Source organism: Girardinichthys multiradiatus, chromosome 20 (genome assembly GCF_021462225.1).
Source record: "Girardinichthys multiradiatus isolate DD_20200921_A chromosome 20, DD_fGirMul_XY1, whole genome shotgun sequence".
NCBI classification, from domain to species: Eukaryota; Metazoa; Chordata; class Actinopteri; order Cyprinodontiformes; family Goodeidae; genus Girardinichthys; species Girardinichthys multiradiatus.
The window spans coordinates 53,430,404-53,450,570 of record NC_061812.1 but is presented as its reverse complement, the minus strand read 5'-3'; the positions used below and the strand labels follow the sequence as shown (position 1 = coordinate 53,450,570).

Here is a 20,167-nt window from a genome sequence, read left to right as displayed (position 1 = left end):
AGTCACTGGTGTTGACTTTGCAGCAATCCCTCATACTGAGCATGCATGTAGCGACAGTGGAGAGGAAAAACTCCCTTTTAACAGGAAGAAACCTCTGTTATACCCATGTATCTCATGAAGGGTTGTACAATGTTTTTATTTAACTTATTTATAAACTAACAGCAATAAAGTACTGCATTATCACAAAATGAAACACAACAAACACAGTAAGGTGAAACTATGCTGTAAAAGAACGTCATTTTTCTTGGGTGGTTAGGATTAAAAATAAGTTTATTTTTAAACTAACTCAGTTTTTAGTTAGCTAACATAAACTACATGCCCAAAAACTAAGGCAATAACACAATTTATGAAACAAGACAAAATTGTCATCAATGTAAGTAATTAGTAACAATGGCAGTTATTGATCCTTTGCACGTGACGTCAACCTCTTCAGAAAGCGGCCCACTCCACCATGACAGACGTCAAAACAACCTTTGCATGTGTTAACTCCTGTAAAACATGTCAAAAAACTATATTATGCAGCATTTGGTTGCATAATATCGCTTTTATTTAGTTGATTGCTCTATAAAATGGTTATTGGGTGCTTGTCATTTTATCATATACCTTTTGATGACAACAGAAGACGGTGATGGATAGCAGCCATCCATTGTAAGGACTAGCAGCCCTTGGTGTATTAACGGATTTGCAGCAAAAAATTTTTTTTACAAAGTAACAAGATTAATGTTTATATCCTTCATAAGTAAGATGCATCCAAATATTGCATTTTGGAGATGGTTCATGTCAAATTATTATTAACCATGCAGAAAATGCCCCACCATCATGTAGCCTAGCATGTATGAAAAATGAATGTGATTTGTAATGAATGAAAAGAGGCATATACAATATCCAGTCTGTGGTATTCGCACATAATAATGGTAAAAACTTCAGAGCAATCAGCTCATTACTTTTTTCCGCAATGTTGCTTACAAAGACACCAACACTACTGAAAACATAACATCTTTGGCCCATTTTTGGAAAAAGGAGCCGCTTTGCGGAGGAGTGTGCTCTCCGAGTGCGTTTCTAGTTATTGTTTTATTTAATTTTATTAAATAATGACAGCATATGTAATGTTTAAGCATTACATATGCTGACTAAACTACTGATGTATTTTACCAGGGACGAAAGCCCAGGACCCCTTGTCACCTGATTATGTGCTATCTGTGTTTTCACACACCAAATTTTCTGCCAAAAGACACCCTGGAGAGTCTTCAGAAGTATGATATGAGACAAGAAATACAGAAAGAAAAGAAGCAGCAGTCGTCTAGAAGTGAAGCCGTAAGAGCTCTCCTCAAGCTCTCAACTGAGAGGACTGGAATTGAAAAGGACATTGAAAATGGAGCTATTATGTGTGATGGTGACTTTTCAAATGGTGATGTGATGTGCTAAACAGAAATCAGTGCAGGATACTTTGAGTTACTTCAAGTGTCAGGTTCTATGTAGTGAGACATTTGCAATGAAAGAGAAGCTAACCCTAGATCTCATTGAACCAAAAAGTTTTAAAAATAAAGGTAAACAAAAAACACTTAGAGGACTACACAATTATAATGTGTTTATGGCTATTTTTGACCTTGTAAAGCCAGTTCTCAAAGACACTACACACTTGACAAGTTTTCAACAACTGCTCATTACATTAATGAGGCTTAGAGGTAATTTACCAGTTTCATTTTTATCTTATCTTTTTGGTGTTCATAGTTTTATGTTTCCACAGTTTCTAATGCGATAAATGTCCCAAATGAGGTCCTAGTTCCAGTGTGTGTGTGTTATGGCCCCAGAAGTAGCACATACAAAGATCTATGTCTATGTGCTTCAGAAGATCCTTCAACATTGCATATCAGTTGTAGACTATTTATAGAATCCAAAAGATCTAAAGGCAAGGGCAAAGGTATACTCTCAATATAAATCCCACAACACCTTAAATATCTACTCATGCATTTCTCTACAAGGTTGTAGTCAAAGTTGCCGTTTGTTGTGGCGGACCAAAGTGCTGAGACAGGGGAGGAGTCGGCATGGCGAGGCAGAACAATGATTTATTTCAATCAAAACAAAGGCAAAACTCACAGGTAGGCAGGCAGGATGAAACAGAGAGTTCAGGAGTCCAGGTCTGACAGTGTACGAAAAACAAAGGGAACTTGACGCAAGGAAGTTGACACAACAAACCAGCAACGAACAATGAAACTAGACCAACTTATATACAGAGGGTAACAAAGGCAATAAATGTGGGTCAATTATCAAAAGAACCTTGAACAGATGTGACATGGAAACAGGGAGACTGAAGGAACAGGTGAAACTAATACAACGACTAAAGCATGGGAGAAGGGATTAATAAACAATACAGAGAACAGACCAAAGCAAAACTATAGACAAAGATAACCAAATGAAGCATAGAATCAGGAATAACCATGAACTAAAGGAAACTGAGAAACTGGTGGGAACAGAAGAAACACAACAACCTAAGATTAAAGAAACTGGCAACCTTAGAATTAACAGAAGAAACCATAAAGAAACCCTAACTACAAATGTAAGCAAACCTAAACCAACACTGACTGAACTAAGCAGGGAAAGCGAGAACTAGAATAATTGTAAACCAAACGTAAACAATATCTAAAGCTAACCTATCAGGAGGGACTGGAAGAAATAGAGATTAACTAGAGGAACTAAACTGGAGAACAATAATAATAATAATAATAATAATAAAGAGAAAACCATTCTAAATAATAAATAAGAAAACACCACCAAAGGAACTAAAGGGCGAAAGGAGAAAGAACTACAAAACACTAGGAAGCAGGAGAGAGAACAGAACTATCAGAAAACAGAAATAAATAAATAACATGACTACAAAACCCAAAATAGAAACATCAAGCTGAAAGTAGGCAAAACACAAAACCACAACCAAAGTCCAAAAACATCAAACCCCGACAGTTGTATCTCCATCTCAAAGGGCTGGTATGGATGCACTGTAGATGCACACATTACAGCAAACAGTGGCTTTTTGAATCACCTTCTACCTGGAGATGTAATCCTTGCTGACCATGGTTTCACCATCCAGAACCAAGTCAGGGTGTACTGTGCCAAGGTTGAAATATCTGCGTTCACACAGGGCAAAACAGCTGGGTGCAATTGAACTGGAAGACACCCACAGACCAGCAGCTGTTCGCATACATGTTGAAAGGGTCATGCACGTTCCAAGTACAAGATGTTGCATAGACCATTAGTCTTCTGTCAAGTGATTATGAAGTGTACACTACTCTGGCTAACATTGTAAGCGTAGCTTGTGCCCTAACAAATCTGTGCCCCTCTGTTGTTCCAATTGATTAACATGTGTGTTCAAATCTCTACAACATTTGTACTGTGAACTTACCAAAATGTAATCAATCGATTCCAAGAAAATATCATAGCAGCTTTATTTGAATACTGTAAATGTTACACGTCAATACAAAATGAACAGTTTAATTAAAAACTTAAACAGATTGGTTCTATTTGTAAAAATAGAATAACATATTGTGAGGTTAACATATTGCAAAGTCTGCAATTATTTATGGAATATTATGGTCTCAAAACATCGCCATGGAATCTTATAAAACTTAATTCTGTGGATTAACTCTGTTTTTAGCTATTTGTTCTTCTCCCAACTTTTAAAGCTCAAACTGATTTTAAAGCCTGAATCACAAATTTAGTTGTCCAAAAGATCTCCTGCAGTAGAGCAGTGGGTCTGGAGAAGCTCTAAGATAAGATAGATACAGTTAATGTCTAATCCGGAGTCACAAATTCAGGTCCTGATGCTGCGGTCCAACAACGGCTTCATATGTCTATCTGGCAGTTTTCTCCTCCCCCGTCTAACAAACAACAAAATTATATTATAATCTTATAATTACACAGCTCCTCTGACTCATTTTCCTTAACTTTTCTATAAGACAATTTGTGTTAGGAATTGGTGCTATATAAATAAATTGAATGGAAGTCAATTACCAGGAATTTGCTTGACATATCAGCAGGTACAAATGTGCTTATTCAGATTTGATTTGAAAGATGCGTTGTAGGAGCCACAAATTAAATTATGGTAATGTATTAGATATTTAGTTGTTTGGATTTAGAATCGTTATTTTGTTACTGTTGGTTTATCAATATGTAGGTCTACTAAATATGGGCGGAGATTTGGTGATAGGGCATATTAACCCACCTGTTGGAGTGTCAAGGAGGGAGAGTGGGTGTGTGGGCCGCTGTATTTTTTGTTGACCGCAATCAGCGCACACAAATCACAACGATCCCGACTAAGTCATATTTTTGGAAACGTTACTCTAAGTTGTTTATTTTTCATAAATAAAGTAATTAAAGGCATTTCCTTTCGATCTCAGCGGATCGCTTTTTTTTATGAACGCGTTGGGCAAGGAACAGCCCAACTTCAGCCACTCAGCGGCTTGTAGTTTGTCTCCTGAAGTCGCTGCAATATGCGTGTATATTCTCACACTTTAAAACATGCTTATGATGTTTGTGTCATGACCCACGTGCCTTGCTGCTACTGTAGAAAAACGGCACTGGTTACTGTACTCGGGTAATATGCTAAGGAGGCCAACATTCAGATCCTTATAGAATTTCTCTATAGCAGCTGTAGACACCCCAATTCTCCTCCCAGATTTTCCTGTATTGGATTTTCTGCTTGAATCACAAGCTTTCCCAGGCAGGATTAGAGAAATCAGTTGCAGTTTTTTCCTCATAAAGCACTTTGCCTGCATTTACAGGAAGAAGTCCCCACTGTCTTAACTCATCAGTGCAACTTTTCTCTTTAAGACGTTTTACAGCTCAGTCGAGTTTGTAGAGAACTGTTATGTCAGAGCACATTTCTCCCAGGGCTGCTTTACAAGTGCCTTGGCCAAACCAATCCTTCTTCAAGGACACCTAGGCCTCTAGAGGAGCTTCAGACGGACTGACTGATTAACCTGAAATGGTAAATGTGATGCGGTAATACAGGCCTGTTTAATTTGTACTGATGATCGTATGTTTCACTATTGTGGACGTGCAGTGGCATTTACGGAGTGTAAGAAGAGTCGGACGGTCGATTTCCAGATGTTCTTACAGCGGCGGATGTGGCGATGAACTGAGGTGACTGCGATTTCTTTCTCGTCTGCAGGGAAAAGGGGTGGTTGATAACTGATGGAATCCTCAAAGGGCGAGAAGCCGGTGGCAGAGGATCTGTGAGAATTATGTGCATATTCAATCCAAGGGATAAACGAACACCAGTCTGTGGGGTTGGTGGATGTGGGACACCTGAGAGAGGATTCCAGCTGCTGGTTCATCCTCTCGGTTTGCCCATTAGATTGTGGATGGTAGCCTGAGGTTAATGATACTTTAGCTCCGAGATCTAAGCAAAACCATCTCCATACCTGAGAGACAAACTGGTGTCCTCAGTCTGAAAGGATGTCCTTGGGAATGCCATGCATGTGGAAAACGTGCTTGGTGAGTGGTCTAGCTGTCTGGAGGGCAGATGGTAGCTTTCTTTAGGGAAACAGATGGCAGGCTTTAGATAAACGATCAATTATTGTTAAGATGGTGGTCATAGCTTGTGAAGTGAACCAACAGTGCAATTGGGGGGCAGAATAGGCGCTGGTTTCTTCTCTGAATCATCTGCAGAGAACTGCCAGGACAGGGCATCAGGCTTAGTGTTCTTTGAACCTGCTCTGTAAGAGATGGACAGACCAAAACGAGAGAAAAACAAAGACCAACGGGACTGGCGAGAATTCAGCCGTATGGCTGACTGTAGGTCAGCTAAGTTTTTATGATTTGTCCAGACCAGAACAGGATGTTCAGCGCCCTCTAGCCAGTGACGCCATTCCTCCAGGGCCAACTTTATGGCTAAGAGTTCACTGTCCCCCACATCATAGTTTAATTCAGTGTTGCTGAGTCTGTGGGAAAAAAAGGCACAAGGTTGAAGTTTTCCATCGGTTTGAGAATTCTGGGACAGAACTGCCCCCACTCCTGTGTCAGAGGCATCAATCTCCAAAATGAAATGTCTGGAGGGGTCAGGATGAACCAGGATGGGGACCTGAGAAAACATCTCCTTTAGGGCTAGAAAAGCTGTGTTAGCTTCCTGCATCCAAGTGAATGTGGTCTTGGAGGAGGTTAAGGCAGTAAGAGGAGCAGCCATCTGACTGTAGTTCCTTATAAACCTTCGGTTAAAATTTGCAAACCCCAGGAACCGTTGCAGTTGTTTGCGGGACTCCTGTACGGGCCATTCGAGGACAGCCCTGATCTTTGCCGGATCCGAGTGAACCTGTCCACCTCAAGAACAAAACCCAAAAACGTAACTGAAGATCGATGGAACTCACATTTCTTGACTTTCACAAAGAGTCTATTTTCCAAAAGCTGTTGAAGGACTAGGCGAACATGTTGATTATGTTCCTCAATTTTTCTTGAATAAATTAAATATCGTCTAGGTACACAAAAACAAAAACGTTCGGAAAATCCCCGAGGACGTCATTAACTAGGGCCTGGAAGACAGCTGGGGCATTACACAGGTGGAATGGCATCATTAAATATTCAAAATGTCTAAGGGGTGTCTTGAAAGCCGTTTTCCAGTCATTGTTTTCCGCCACTCATGCCGGATTCTGACTAGGTCCTTTCAGACTGGCAATTCTGAGATCCAACTTAGTGAAAACAGTTGATCCATTAACTGGTTCGAAGGCAGAGGTGATAAGCGGGAGAGGACACTTATTTTTAATGGTGATCTGGTTTAAGCCCCTGTAATCTATGCAAGGACGGAGAGACCCATCCTACAAAGAAAAATCCTGCTCCCAGTGGAGAAGAGGAGTGGCAAATTATACCTGCCACAAGAGACTCGTTAATATATTTCTCCATAGCTGGTTGTTCGGGTTGTGACATGTTATAAAGGCTACTAAAAGGTAGAGGGGTCCCCGGAAGTAGGTCTATGGTGCAATCGTATGGTCTGTGAGGAGGCAAAGAGAGGGCTTTGGTCTTACTAAAAACCTGCTTCAAGTGAGGATACTCGGGGGGAACTTGCGAGAGAGCTGGAGAATCATCCTCCTCACTACTCAAGTCAGGACATCATGGAGAAACAGTTGACTGGAAGCAGGAGGAGAGGCAATTGGTGGACCAAGACTCAACATGACACTTGGACCACTTGTTTCTGTAACCACGGAAAGCCTAACACTAGAGAGTTAAGAGAAACTGGGAATACACAAAATGACATCTCCTCCCTGTGGTTACCAGAAAGCACCAGTTCTAAAGGTTTAGTTTGATGGGTTATTCTCTGTAGCTTTTGCCCATCTAAGGCTGAAACTAAATGGGTGAGGAAAGAGGCTGCACCTCAATTTGAGCATGTTCGACCTGATCGATGAGGTTCTGCTCACTTCCCGAATCGATCAGGGCTGACAGGTTCTGGGTATACTTGTTAAAAAATTATTGAGACAGGGAGGCTAAATCTGGGGGCTCTGAGAGAAATATGATGGTCCGTCAGCCCCCCCTCTAAAGCTGGTAGACCCTGTCTTTTGGTCGCATGGGACAAATTGGGCAAACGGCTATGAAGTGATCTGAGGAGCCACAGTATAAACACTGATTAGCCTGCCTGCGTTTCTGCCTCTCTTCAAGTGAGAGGCGAGTACGTCCCACCTGCATGGGTTCAGGCTCGGGAATGGGTGTCTGAGGTCGAGGTCTAACGGCTTGGGAAACGTTTAACTGAGGTCTCACAGCAGCATGCTCAACTCGGGACTTCCTTCTCTCTCTCATTCTATTATCTACCCTTGTGGCTAAGGTGATTTGATCATTCAGAGTAACCAGTTCATCTAAAAGAGCTAACTTGTCCTTTAAATGCTCATTCAGCAACTGAAAAAATGCTGTCTTTAGAGCACAATTGCCCAAGCAAAAGGCAGCCGCTAGAGTACGGAATTCAATTGAGAACTCTGATACAGGCCTGTTTCCTTGCCAATTCACAACACATGTCGTCTCAAGGCACTTCACAACAGTCAGGTACATACATACATTCAAATTAGTCCTAATCATTGAACAGTGCAGTCAGAGTTAGTTATTTATTCAAATTGGATAAAAAGTTTTTCTATCTAAGGAAACCCAGCAGATTGCATCCAGTCAGTGACTTGCAGCATTCACTCCTCCTGGATGAGCATGTAGAGACAGTGGACAGTCACTGGTGTTGACTTTGCAGCAATCCCTCATACTGAGCATGCATGTAGCGACAGCGGAGAGGAAAAACTCCCTTTTAACAGGAAGAAACCTCCAGCAGAACCAGGCTCAGTGTGAGCGGCCATCTGCCACAACCGACTGGGGGTTTGAGAGAAAGGAGTATTGACACCAGATATACATTTCTGAAAGTCTTGTCTGTAAGAAACAGTAAAAAAAAACCAGCAAGAACCTAACCATAAAGCTGAGAAATACATCATGCTTCAGCTGCTGGATTTACTCATTGTTGTGAGCATTTTAGAATTTTATTTACTGCATATTAATGTTAAGAAATTGGGAACTGTAACCTGAAATACCCCAAATATATATCTATATGTTATAATTATGAATATGAATATATTATTTAATATGTAATATTAATACTTTAATACATTATTAAATAATAATTTGATCTGTTAAGGGTTGTCCTGTGAATACCAGCCCAAAAAGGCGGTGGTATTAGGACAAAACTGAAAGGGATTAGCCAAGCTCTGGCATTAATGAACAACAAAACTATGCACACACACAGAAGGAATTCACAGAATTGATTATAATACAAAAAGGTATTAACAAAAACAAGTCAATTCAAAGTCAAACATATTTCAATTTACAAATTCTTTGCTATACTAGAACAATCTAGCTAAACTACCAATCAAATTCAAAGAATTTGATTGGAAGACTATTGGGGCCATGTACAATATAAACAAGTAAATCAAAGATGGTTGAAAACCATGAGCGAAAGAGTGATGCAACATTACCATGCAATGTTATTTATGTTTGAGAAGCCAGGATTATCTTGAAGAATCTGGAAATGAAGTCAAGTGAGTCTTGGAACTAACTTGGCAATAATTGGTATCCCTTTAAACAATCATTCACAATGAAGGGTTCAGATAAACATTATTTTAATAAAATAACATTTTGATGAATAATTGATGAATAAAACCAACCTTCTGGATGACTAATTCACACCCTGTTTAATTAACTGCCTTTATTTATTAAAATAATATTTAACAAAATATTATTAAGGACATAATAAAATAATATATAAGGAAATATTACTTTGAATAAGAACCAAACCTTTTGGATAAATGGGTCTTAATGGTGTTTAATTAGTTATCACGTTTAGTAAAATAATATTTAGGGAAATATTATTTCCTAGAATGGAAACTAACAACCTTTCTGGATAAATGGGTCTTAACAGTGTTTAATTAGCTGGCTTCGTCCAGTAAAAATAATATTTAAGGAAATATTATTAAGGAAATGTTAAAATAATATTTGAGAAAATATTATTTTGAATGAGGACCAACAACCTTTCTGGGTAGATTATCTTTAGTGGTATTTAGTCAGTTATCACGTTTAGTAAAATAGTATTTAGGGAAATATTTTTTTCCTAGATTGGAAACTAACAACCTTTCTGGGTAAATGATCTTCAGCTGATTAATAAAGTGGGCAAGCACATGTTCTTAGCTGTTAGCGGTTGGAGCTAACAAAAGAAGCTTATAGCTGATTACCAGAATCATTTAAACAGAATGTTTAAAACCATCCTTAAATAAAGTTTGTCTTAACTTTAAAAACAACATATCATATGCTGAGTTTTTTCAACACAAACAAAAACAAACATCATTAAACAAATATTATTTAGATTATTTACCTCTACACTAATCTTCTCTGCCCAAACACTACCTCTTATGTGAACCGTGCTAGGCGTAGAGGGAAACAGCCACATGTGGCTAAACAAAGGGTTAGCTTGCAGCTAAGCTCCGTAGCTAAGGGGAAGCGCTTTTAGCTGTCCCAGCTGAACCATACGACAAAGGCACGTTCGGCTCCATGAGTAGCTGCAGTGCGGCGGGGTAGCTCTCTCTTCCTAGACAGGCTCGCAGGAAGGCGTGCGATGCGGTCCCAGCCTTCTTTTCCAGGCCGTGGAGGAAATCCGTTTCAATTAGGCCTGCTTCTGGTGACCTCAGAAGAAAAGCCAAGTCAAGCTTGTCTTATTACACCCTTTATATGAATGAATACTCAAACAGCAAATAATTACTTAACTTTGTTGCATATGATCTTGTGATCATATGACACTCTTGAATCCAGTTTGAAAAGTTATGTCTGATTGCCTGCAAGAGACATTAGCATGCTGTCTCTCATTCCAGCTCTGCTGTGGACCTGTGTGGAGGTCGGTTTATTGGAACGCAAGTTTTTTATGCAAACAGTGATGTCACAGGAACATATACATACAGTGTTTCACAAAAGTGGGTACACCCCTAACATTCCTGCAGATTTTTAAGTATATGTTTTCATGGGACAACACTGACAAAATGACAGTTTGACACAAAGAAAAGTAGTCTATGTGTAGCTTATATAACAGTGTAAATTTATTCTTCCCTCAAAATAACTCAAGATACAGCCATTAATGTCTGAACCACCAGCAACAAAAGTGAGTACACCCCTATGAGACTACGTCCAAATTGAGCACTCTTGTCATTTTCCCTCCAAAATGTCATGTGACTCGTTAGTGTTACTAGGTCTCAGGTGTGCATAGGGAGCAGGTGTGTTTAATTTTGTAGTACAGCTCTCGTAAAGGATCTTAAAAGACGAATTGTTGCGGTCAATGAAGATGGCCAAGGCTACAAGAGGATTGCCAATATCCTGAAACTGAGCTGCAGCACAGTGGCCAAGATCATCCAGCATTTTAAAAGAGCAGGGCCCACTCAGAACAGACCTCGCGTTGGTCGCCCAAAAAGCTGAGTGCACGTGCTCAGCGTCACATCCAAATGCTGTCTTTGAAAGATAGGCACAGGAGTGCTGTCAGATTGCTGCAGAGATTGAAGAGGTGGGGGGTCAGTCTGTCAGTGCTCAGTCCATACGCCGCACACTACATGAAATTGGTCTGCCAGGCCGTCATCCCAGAAGAAAGCCTCTTCTGAAGTCTGTCCACAAGAAAGCCCGCAAACAGTCTGCTGAAGACATGTCAACAAAGGACATGGATGACTGTAACCATGTCCTATGGTCTGATGAGACCAAGATTCATTTGTTTAGTTCAGATGGTCTCAAGCATGTGTGGCAGTGATCAGGTGAGGGGTACAAAGATAAGTGTGTGATGCCTACAGTCAAGCATGGTGGTGGGAATGCCATGGTCTGGGGCTGCATGAGTGCAGCAGGTGTTGGAGAGTTACATTTCATTGAGGGACACATGAACTCCAATATGTACTGTGAAATACTAAAGCAGAGCATGATCCCCTCCCTCCGGAAACTGGGTCGCATGGCAGTGTTCCAGCATGATAATGACCCCAAACACACCTCTAAGACCACCACTGCTTTATTGAAGAGGCTGAGGGTAAAGGTGATGGACTTGCCAAGCATGTCTCCAGACCTAAACCCAATAGAACATCTTTCGGGCATCCTCAAGCGTAAGGTGGAGGAGCACAAAGTCTCGAATATCTGCCAGCTCCATGATGTTGTCATGGAGGAGTGGAAAACCATTACAGTGGCAACCTGTGAAGCTCTGGTGAACTCCATGCCCAGGAGAGTTAAGGCAGTTCTGGTAAATAACGGTGGCCACACAAAATATTGACACTTCAGGAACTTTCACACAAAGGGGTGTAGTCACTTTTGTTGCCGGTGGTTCAGACATTAATGGCTGTATCTTGAATTATTTTGAGGGAAGAATAAATTTACACTGTTATATAAGCTGCACACAGACTACTTTTCATTGTGTCAAGGTGTCATTTTGTCAGTGTTGTCCCATGAAAACATATACTTAAAAATCTGCAGGAATGTGAGGGATGTACTCTTTGTGATACACTGTATCTATCTATACTTTTATATATATATATATATATATATATAGATAGATATTAGCATTCTCCGGTCCATCTCATCCCAACCAGCAGGCAGAAATTAAAAGCTTTCACACCTATGGTTTGGACTGTTTAAGAAGTGGACTAATGACTCAAAGCAGATGTTACAGGCCTGCTTTGACTGCACAGATGGGACTGTTTTTCAAACTTCAGCCACTGATTTTAACCAACTTACTGGCACACATTTCTGTGAAGAAATGTGTGTGCAGATTGCATGTGCACCTGCTGCACATACAATAACAATAAACCTTGGTTTACTGCTCATCTAAGACAGCTGCACATGGATAAGGAAGAGACTTGCAGCAATGGGGACCAGGTCCTGTATAAGCAGGCCAGGAACAAACTGACCAAGGAGATCAAAGCAGCAAAGAGAAGCTACAGTGAGAAGCTAAAAAAAAGCTTTTCACATGGAGATGCTTCTGCTGTTTGGAATGATTTGAAAAACCTTTCCACCAACCCTTAGCAAAATTCCTGCCTGGCAAATTAGTTGAATGGCTTCAACTGCAGGTATGAAAAGCAGCAGTTCACACCTCAACACAACTTCTCCATGTCCCATTCAGACCCATTCTTGCCGTACACTACCCACCCCCCTACCTTCAGACCCCCTGCCTGCACCAAAGATCTCAGAGGAAGATGTAAATAGGCTGTTTCAGGAAAAACATGGAAGGCCTCTGGACCTGATAATGTCTCCCCATCATGCCTGAGAGCCTGCGCCAACAAACTGGCACCCATCTTCACTAAGATCTTGAACAAGGTCCCCTGCTGGACTGCAGGCAGTTTGCCTACCAGGCAAACAGGTCAGCAGATGATGCAGTCAACCTGGGAATACACTTCATCCTGCAACACCTCGACCTCCCAGGGATGTACGCCAGGATCCGGCCTTCAACACTATCAACCCAGACATCCTTCCTGAAGGACCGGCAGCTGCAGATGAGGCTGGGGAGCATCTTCTCTCGATGACATGCACCTCAGCGGACCCATCTGTGAAACTCCTGTAGATTGCAGATGACACCTCTGTATTTGGACTGATCCAGGATAGTGATGAATCTGCATACAGACAGGAGGTGGATCTGCTGGTACACCGGATTGGGCAGAACCACCTTGAAATGAATCCTCTCAAGAATGTGGAGATGATGGTGGACGTTCGGAGAACACCACCCCCACACACCCTATTCATCATCCTTAACAACACTGTATCTACTGTGGACCACATCTGGTTCCTAGGAACCACCATTTCCGCCAAATCTGAGGTGGTCCTCACACATAGACAATGTTCTGAAGAAGGCCCAGCAGAGACTGTATTTCCTGATCAACTTAAGAAGTACGACTTTCCACAGGGGCTGCTGGTCATCTTCTACACTACCATAACTCAGTCTGTCCTGTCTTTGTCCATCTCAGTGTGGTTAGGCTTATCCACAAAACAGGACAGGTCCAGACTGCAACAACTAATCAGCTCTACAGAGAGAATCATCAGAGCTGACCTTCCCTCTATCCAGGACTTATGCAGCTATAGGGTCAGAAAAAGGGAAGCTAAAATCTCTACAGATCCCACACAACTTGCACGCAAACTATTTAGGCCTTTAACTTCAGGTGGGCACAACAGAGCGCTGTCGGCTAAAACCTGTTACCACAGAGACAGTTTCTTCCCCCAGGCTGTTTCTCTGATGAACACTTGACAGTCAGAGTTCCAGAACAACACCATGCATACTTGGACTGATCCCACATTATATTATATTGTAAAGTCACTAGATTATATATGTACATTTAAAAATATATTTTTTTATTTCCATTATCATTTATAAAAATGGGAATGAGAGCAAAGTGTACTGGAGTCAAATCCCTTGTTTATTTGCACAAACTTTCCAATAAAGCTAATTCTGTATGGATCTGGGTTGTTTTTGTGCATTTTGTGCTTGCAACTTTTGTTCAGTGTTTTAGACGGTGCTGGAGTTCTCAGGTGTGCTGGGTGACAGGTGCGACTTGTTCTGCTGATTGCTTGGAGGAGTACTTAAGCAGGAGGCTGCCAGCACTTCAATGCCAGAGTGCTTGCCTTCTGTGGTAACAAGCTCAGCCAATGCTAAGTCTATACTTTGTCTCTCGTTTTTGGAAAAACTTTGTTTATGTGGTTTTGCAGACTAAGTATCTGGATTTTTGGATTTATTGCACTGGACTTCGTACTTCGAAAACTAAGAGTTTCCTGGTTGACCTACGTTCTGAGGATTTCATTTCCTATCTATTGTTTCGTCTGGACCGATCGAGCTGGCAGTTTCCTGCTTCCTTCATCTCCTGGACCAAGATCTAAGCATACCCTGTCCACCTTCCACTGCAAGTATCAGCACAAAGAAACTAACTCAACTTTCTCCAAGCTTACCTACGAAACACCAAGTGACCAACAGAACATACTTGGCTTCTACAACTCGGATCCCTCATCCCTCTACCCGTGGCAACCTGACCACATCCACTCAGTAAGCCGTTTGCTTCCCTTCCAGAAATTCTTGTCATTCGTCCATCTACAGGGGTTGGACAATGAAACTGAAACACCTGGTTTTAGACCACAATAATTTATTAGTATGGTGTAGGGCCTCCTTTTGCGGCCAATACAGCGTCAATTCGTCTTGGGAATGACATATACAAGTCCTGCACAGTGGTCAGAGGGATTTGAAGCCCTTCTCCTTGCAGGATAGTGGCCAGGTCACTACGTGATACTGGTGGAGGAAAACGTTTCCTGACTCGCTCCTCCAAAACACCCCAAAGTGGCTCAATAATATTTAGATCTGGTGACTGTGCAGGCCATGGGAGATGTTCAACTTCACTTTCATGTTCATCAAACCAATCTTTCACCAGTCTTGCTGTGTGTATTGGTGCATTGTCATCCTGATACACGGCACCGCCTTCAGGATACAATGTTTGAACCATTGGATGCACATGGTCCTCAAGAATGGTTCCGTAGTCCTTGGCAGTGACGCGCCCATCTAGCACAAGTATTGGGCCAAGGGAATGCCCTGATATGGCAGCCCAAACCATCACTGATCCACCCCCATGCTTCACTCTGGCATGCAACAGTCTGGGTGGTACGCTTCTTTGGGGCTTCTCCACACCGTAACTCTCCCGGATGTGGGGAATACAGAATCAGAATCAGAATCAGAATCAGAAAAGCTTTATTGCCAAGTACGTTTTTGGACACACAAGGAATTTGTTTTGGCGTAGTCGGTGCAACACAGTACAAATTAAACAGTATAAACATATCTACAATATAATATAAATATAAGTGCACAGTTTTAAGTGAGTGAGAGTAAATATAGAGCAGTATAAGATGCAAGAGCAATACAACAGTGCAGGTGATCATTGTGCAAGTAAAGCAGTGCAAGTAAGCAGGAGTCCAAGCTGAGCGTTAATGTAACGCATAGAGTTACAGGTTACAAGTGTCCTGTCAGCAAAAAAAGGGGGGGTGTGGGGGAAAGAGACAGCGTCAGGGTGGTTTCCGGGCTTTGTTAACCAGGCTGGTGGCAGATGGGAAAAAACTGTTCTTGTGGCGTGAGGTTTTGGTCCGGATGGACCGCAGCCTCCTGCCAGAGGGGAGAGTCTCAAAGAGTCTGTGACCGGGGTGGGAGGGATCAGCCAGAATCTTCCCGGCCCGCTTCAGGGTCCTGGAGGTGTACAGTTCCTGGAGCGACAGTAGACTGCAGCCAATCACCTTCTCAGCAGACCGAATGACACGCTGCAGCCTGCCCTTATCCTTGGCTGTAGCAGCGGCGTACCAGATGGTGATGGAGGAGGTGAGGATGGACTCAATGATGGCTGTGTAGAAGTGCACCATCATAGTCTTTGGCAGGTTGAATTTCTTCAGCTGCCGCAGGAAGAACATCCTCTGCTGGGCTTTCTTGATGAGGGAGCTGATGTTTGGCTCCCACTTGAGATCCTGGGAGATGATGGTTCCCAGGAAGCGGAAAGTAAAGGTGGACTCATCAGAGAACAATACATGTTTCACATTGTCCACAGCCCACGACAGTGTGCTCCTTGCACCATTGAAACCGACGTTTGGCATTGGCATGAGTGACCAAAGGTGTGGCTATAGCAGCCCGGCCGTGTATATTGACCCTGTGGAGCTCCCGACGGACAGTTCTGGTGGAAACAGGAGAGTTGAGGTGCACATTTAATTCTGCCGTGATTTGGGCAGCCGTGGTTTTATGTTTTTTGGATACAATCCGGGTTAGCACCCGAACATCCCTTTCAGACAGCTTCCTCTTGCGTCTACAGTTAATCCTGTTGGATGTGGTTCGTCCTTCTTGGTGGTATGCTGACATTACCCTGGATACCGTGGCTCTTGATACATCACAAAGACTTGCTGTCTTGGTCACAGATGCGCCAGCAAGACGTGCACCAACAATTTGTTCTCTTTTGAACTCTGGTATGTCACCCATAATGTTGTGTGCATTTCAATATTTTGAGCAAAACTGTGCTCTTACCCTGCTAATTGAACCTTCACACTCTGCTCTTACTGGTGCAATGTGCAATCAATGAAGACTGGCTACCAGGCTGGTCCAATTTAGCCATGAAACCTCCCACACTAAATTGACAGGTGTTTCAGTTTCATTATCCAACCCCTGTACGTGTGTTCCTTGTTTTCACCACTTCTCTTCCCACAGTTGGAGTTTTTGCCCGTTTACGTTCCAGATCATTTTGTGTCAAAATAAACATCTTTTCACTATTTCTATTTTCTCCGGAGTGTTCTCTGTATGTGGGACAGAACTATTACGAAAACAATGACAGATTCTGATTTTATTATTCTTTTTTTCCTCTATTAATGATGAGAAATTTGTTGTTCTAGCTTGGCAAATGATCCAACATGTCTTCAAGTCTCAAAGTGTCATTCCATGACTGTTTTCTTAGGGCTGCCACTTAAATACTCAGGTGCATAACTCTTTGCATGCCGCTGCCCATGCGACCCAAGATCTTAACACACGCCACTGACTGGAGTTCATCTCAAAAGACGAATAACCAAAAATAAATGTTTAAACATTCAAAAAGCCTGTCACCAATCACAAGAAAGGTTTGATTGCTTTAATGCCAACTGAGGAAGATATACATAATTTTCAAAATGCCCCTTTTCATTAAAATGTAAATAAAAGCCAACTTTGTCTATTTTTCAACTCCCTGATGCAAGTGTAATAATGCTCAATGTTCTTTTCCTTGTCATTTAAACCCATTATAAAGCATGACAGGCTTTTAGCAAAGCTGAAATGCTTTAGTCTTAGTGTTTAGCATCTTAGTGTTTAGCAAATACTAAACACTCAGAGCAGGATGTACTCAGAATGTGTTAGGGTTTTGGCTGTTCCCTGAGTATAGTCCAGGCTTGCATACAAAGTTTTCTTTTATAGTTTAAAAAAGCCTCTGGCAACAGCAGTTCAGTTCAGTTTCTCTTTCAGATAATTTTTTATGAAATTTTTTTGTTAACTATTTAGTCAGCAGGTACAGTTGACTTCAGACAGACAATACTGCAATGGGACTATCAATTATTAGGTAGTATTTAAACAGATAACATTAGCTTATTCCATCTGGCATATTTACTGGCCAAATGTTGCAGAAACACAAGTGTTAGTAAAATTATTAAATCCGTTTCAAATAACAGAATGTTGTCTTTTGAAATGCTTTGTCAGGGTTACAACCCTGTTATAACCCAGTGTTACTCAGCTTCGTTACCACTGCTCTGTAGCTTATTGACATCATTTAGCTTTTCGTGTGCATCGGCCTCATTGCCAAATTACCTCCAAAGAAAGCTTTTGTGTTTACATTTTTAACTGAAGAATATCGCGAAAATTCCTCTCTGGACGTATTTGCAAAAATACTGGTGTTTTAAACTTCCAGTAGCACCTCAGAATTTTAATTCTCAGCTATTATTGTTAAGGTGAGCCACTGCAAGGAAATGAAGGGCTTAATGTGTTTGTGTCTAAAGTGTTCCTGTGCAAAAGTGTGTGGCAATTTTGTAAAAAGCTGAAAATAGCTGGTGTCTAATACTAATATGTATAAAAATAAGAGTAAATTTGTATAATATAAAGAGTTCATTTTTTTTCAGTATCAATATTATCAGAAGATTTTTTTTTTGACAACCTTACTTGGCTTAGTGGCAGTTTGAGGCAAAACAATGGCTACAGTCTACAAAAAAATTGGAACATAGTATAATAATACCGTATATTCTAAATAATCATATCAAACATTTTGGACACTCTCCATTGCTATCTGTTGTCCACAGCATTCGCTCATCGAACACAAACCAGGTAAACAAGTTGACCATGGCCTCCAAACAGTCAGCTATCCTTGTTCAGGGGTGCAGCAGCAGTGATATGTTGGAGGAGTCACAGGGACCCAGGTGGGTGAAGGACAATGAACAAGACATGGTCCAATACAGCTACTCATTCTTCCACTTCATGCTTTTCTTGGCTTCCCTCTACATCATGATGACGCTTACCAACTGGTACAGGTCAGTAATCCCTTATCTCTTATCCAGTTACTGTAGCTCAGCTTTTTCTTACATAAAGTTCTGTTAAATTATGATTGGTAATAGTTCCTTTTCTTGTTGTAGAAATATGTCTTACTGGAAAAGTACATCATTACCCAGAGTGGTAGAAAGGGCTTAGCCAATCCCCTTCATCAACTGATCATGAGTCTGGTGGGATAATGCAAATTAATTCAATTCAGGTTATTTATATAGTGCCAGTTCACAACACATGGCATCTCAAGGCACTGTTGTAACCCCAGCCATGAAGTGAAAAATGGATGAACATGGACACTGAATTGTACATAAAGGCTTGTATGAACCTCTGCACCTTTCAAAATAAATTGCATTAACCTACTTCAAACAAAGCCCAGGAAGAAATGTCAGAGCTAGACTCTGACACAAGGGCACATTGCCCCCTCTACTCATTCTGCTCAAGTCTTGGAATTAATTAAGGCAATAACTGGTATACTTTTAAACAACCATTCACAATGCAAGATCAGATAAAACATTAACAAAGAATTTTCGTTGTTAGAGCAGACAGCAGAGAAAAGGTGGACAGGTGGACAATGACCAGCTGCTTTGATGTCTTCCAGTAGGAAGAGTAGGTGTCTTGCAATCAGAAGGTTGTGGGTTTGATTCCAGCTTCCTCCTGCCATATGTTGATGTGCCCCTGGGCAAGGCACTTAACCTCAAGTTGCTTGCCGATCTGCATATTGGTGTATGAATGTGTGAGCGTTAGTGAGTTCGATTGGGTGAATGTGGCTCTAGTGTAAAGCACTTTCCATGACTGGAAAAGCACTATATAAGTTCAGTCCATTTACCATTCCTACTTGAAGGACGGGGACTTTTTTTGTCAATAGGTAACTATACATCAGAAACCACAAAAATCACAGGTTACGTTCTCCAAGGGTCCATCTTAGGGCCCCTCCTATTTAATATCTACATGCTCCCTCTAACTCACCATCCAAGGGCTTGGTAAAGGCTTAGAAAAAATCAATGGATGGATGTGCCAAAATTTTCTTCAACTGAGTCAAAACAAAATTAAAGTGATAATTTTTGGACCAAAGAAAGAGTGTTTAAAAGTTAGCACACAGCTTCAGTTAACACAGCTAGAAACCACCAATCAGGCTCAAAACCTGGTGTAGTGATGGACTCAGCCCTGAACCTTCAAAGGCACATAAAGACAGTAACAAGGTCGGCCTTCTATCACCTAAAGAACATCTCCAGGATTAAAGGACTAATGTCTCAGTAGGACCTTGAAAAGCTAATTCATGCGTTCATCTTTAGTAGAATTGATTACTGCAACAGTGTCTTCACAGGTCTGCCTAAAAAGTCAATCAGACAGCTGCAGTTGATCCAGAACCCTGCTGCCCGCGTCCTCACTAGAACTAAGAAAGTGGAGCACATCACCCCGATTCTAAAGTTCTTACACTGGCTCCCTGTATCTCAAAGAAAAGACTTTAAAATACTTCTGTTAGTCTATAAATCACTGAACGGCTTAGCACCAAAATATATTACAGACTTGTCAGTTTATCAACCACCATTGAATTCAAATTAGTTTATTTATACAATTCACAACACATGTCGTCTCAAGGAA

At 41.3% G+C, this 20,167-nt stretch overlaps 1 protein-coding gene across 1 annotated transcript in view; it reads left to right on the top strand.

Annotated features, from left to right (window-relative positions):
* Positions 1-20,167, top strand: part of si:ch73-267c23.10 (serine incorporator 1) — a 162,568-nt gene that overhangs the window by 124,133 nt on the left and 18,268 nt on the right. Inside the window, exon 9 of the mRNA XM_047348351.1 lies at positions 18,325-18,552. Within this exon, the coding sequence (XP_047204307.1) occupies positions 18,325-18,552 (228 nt within the window). The remainder of the gene's footprint in view (positions 1-18,324; positions 18,553-20,167) is intronic.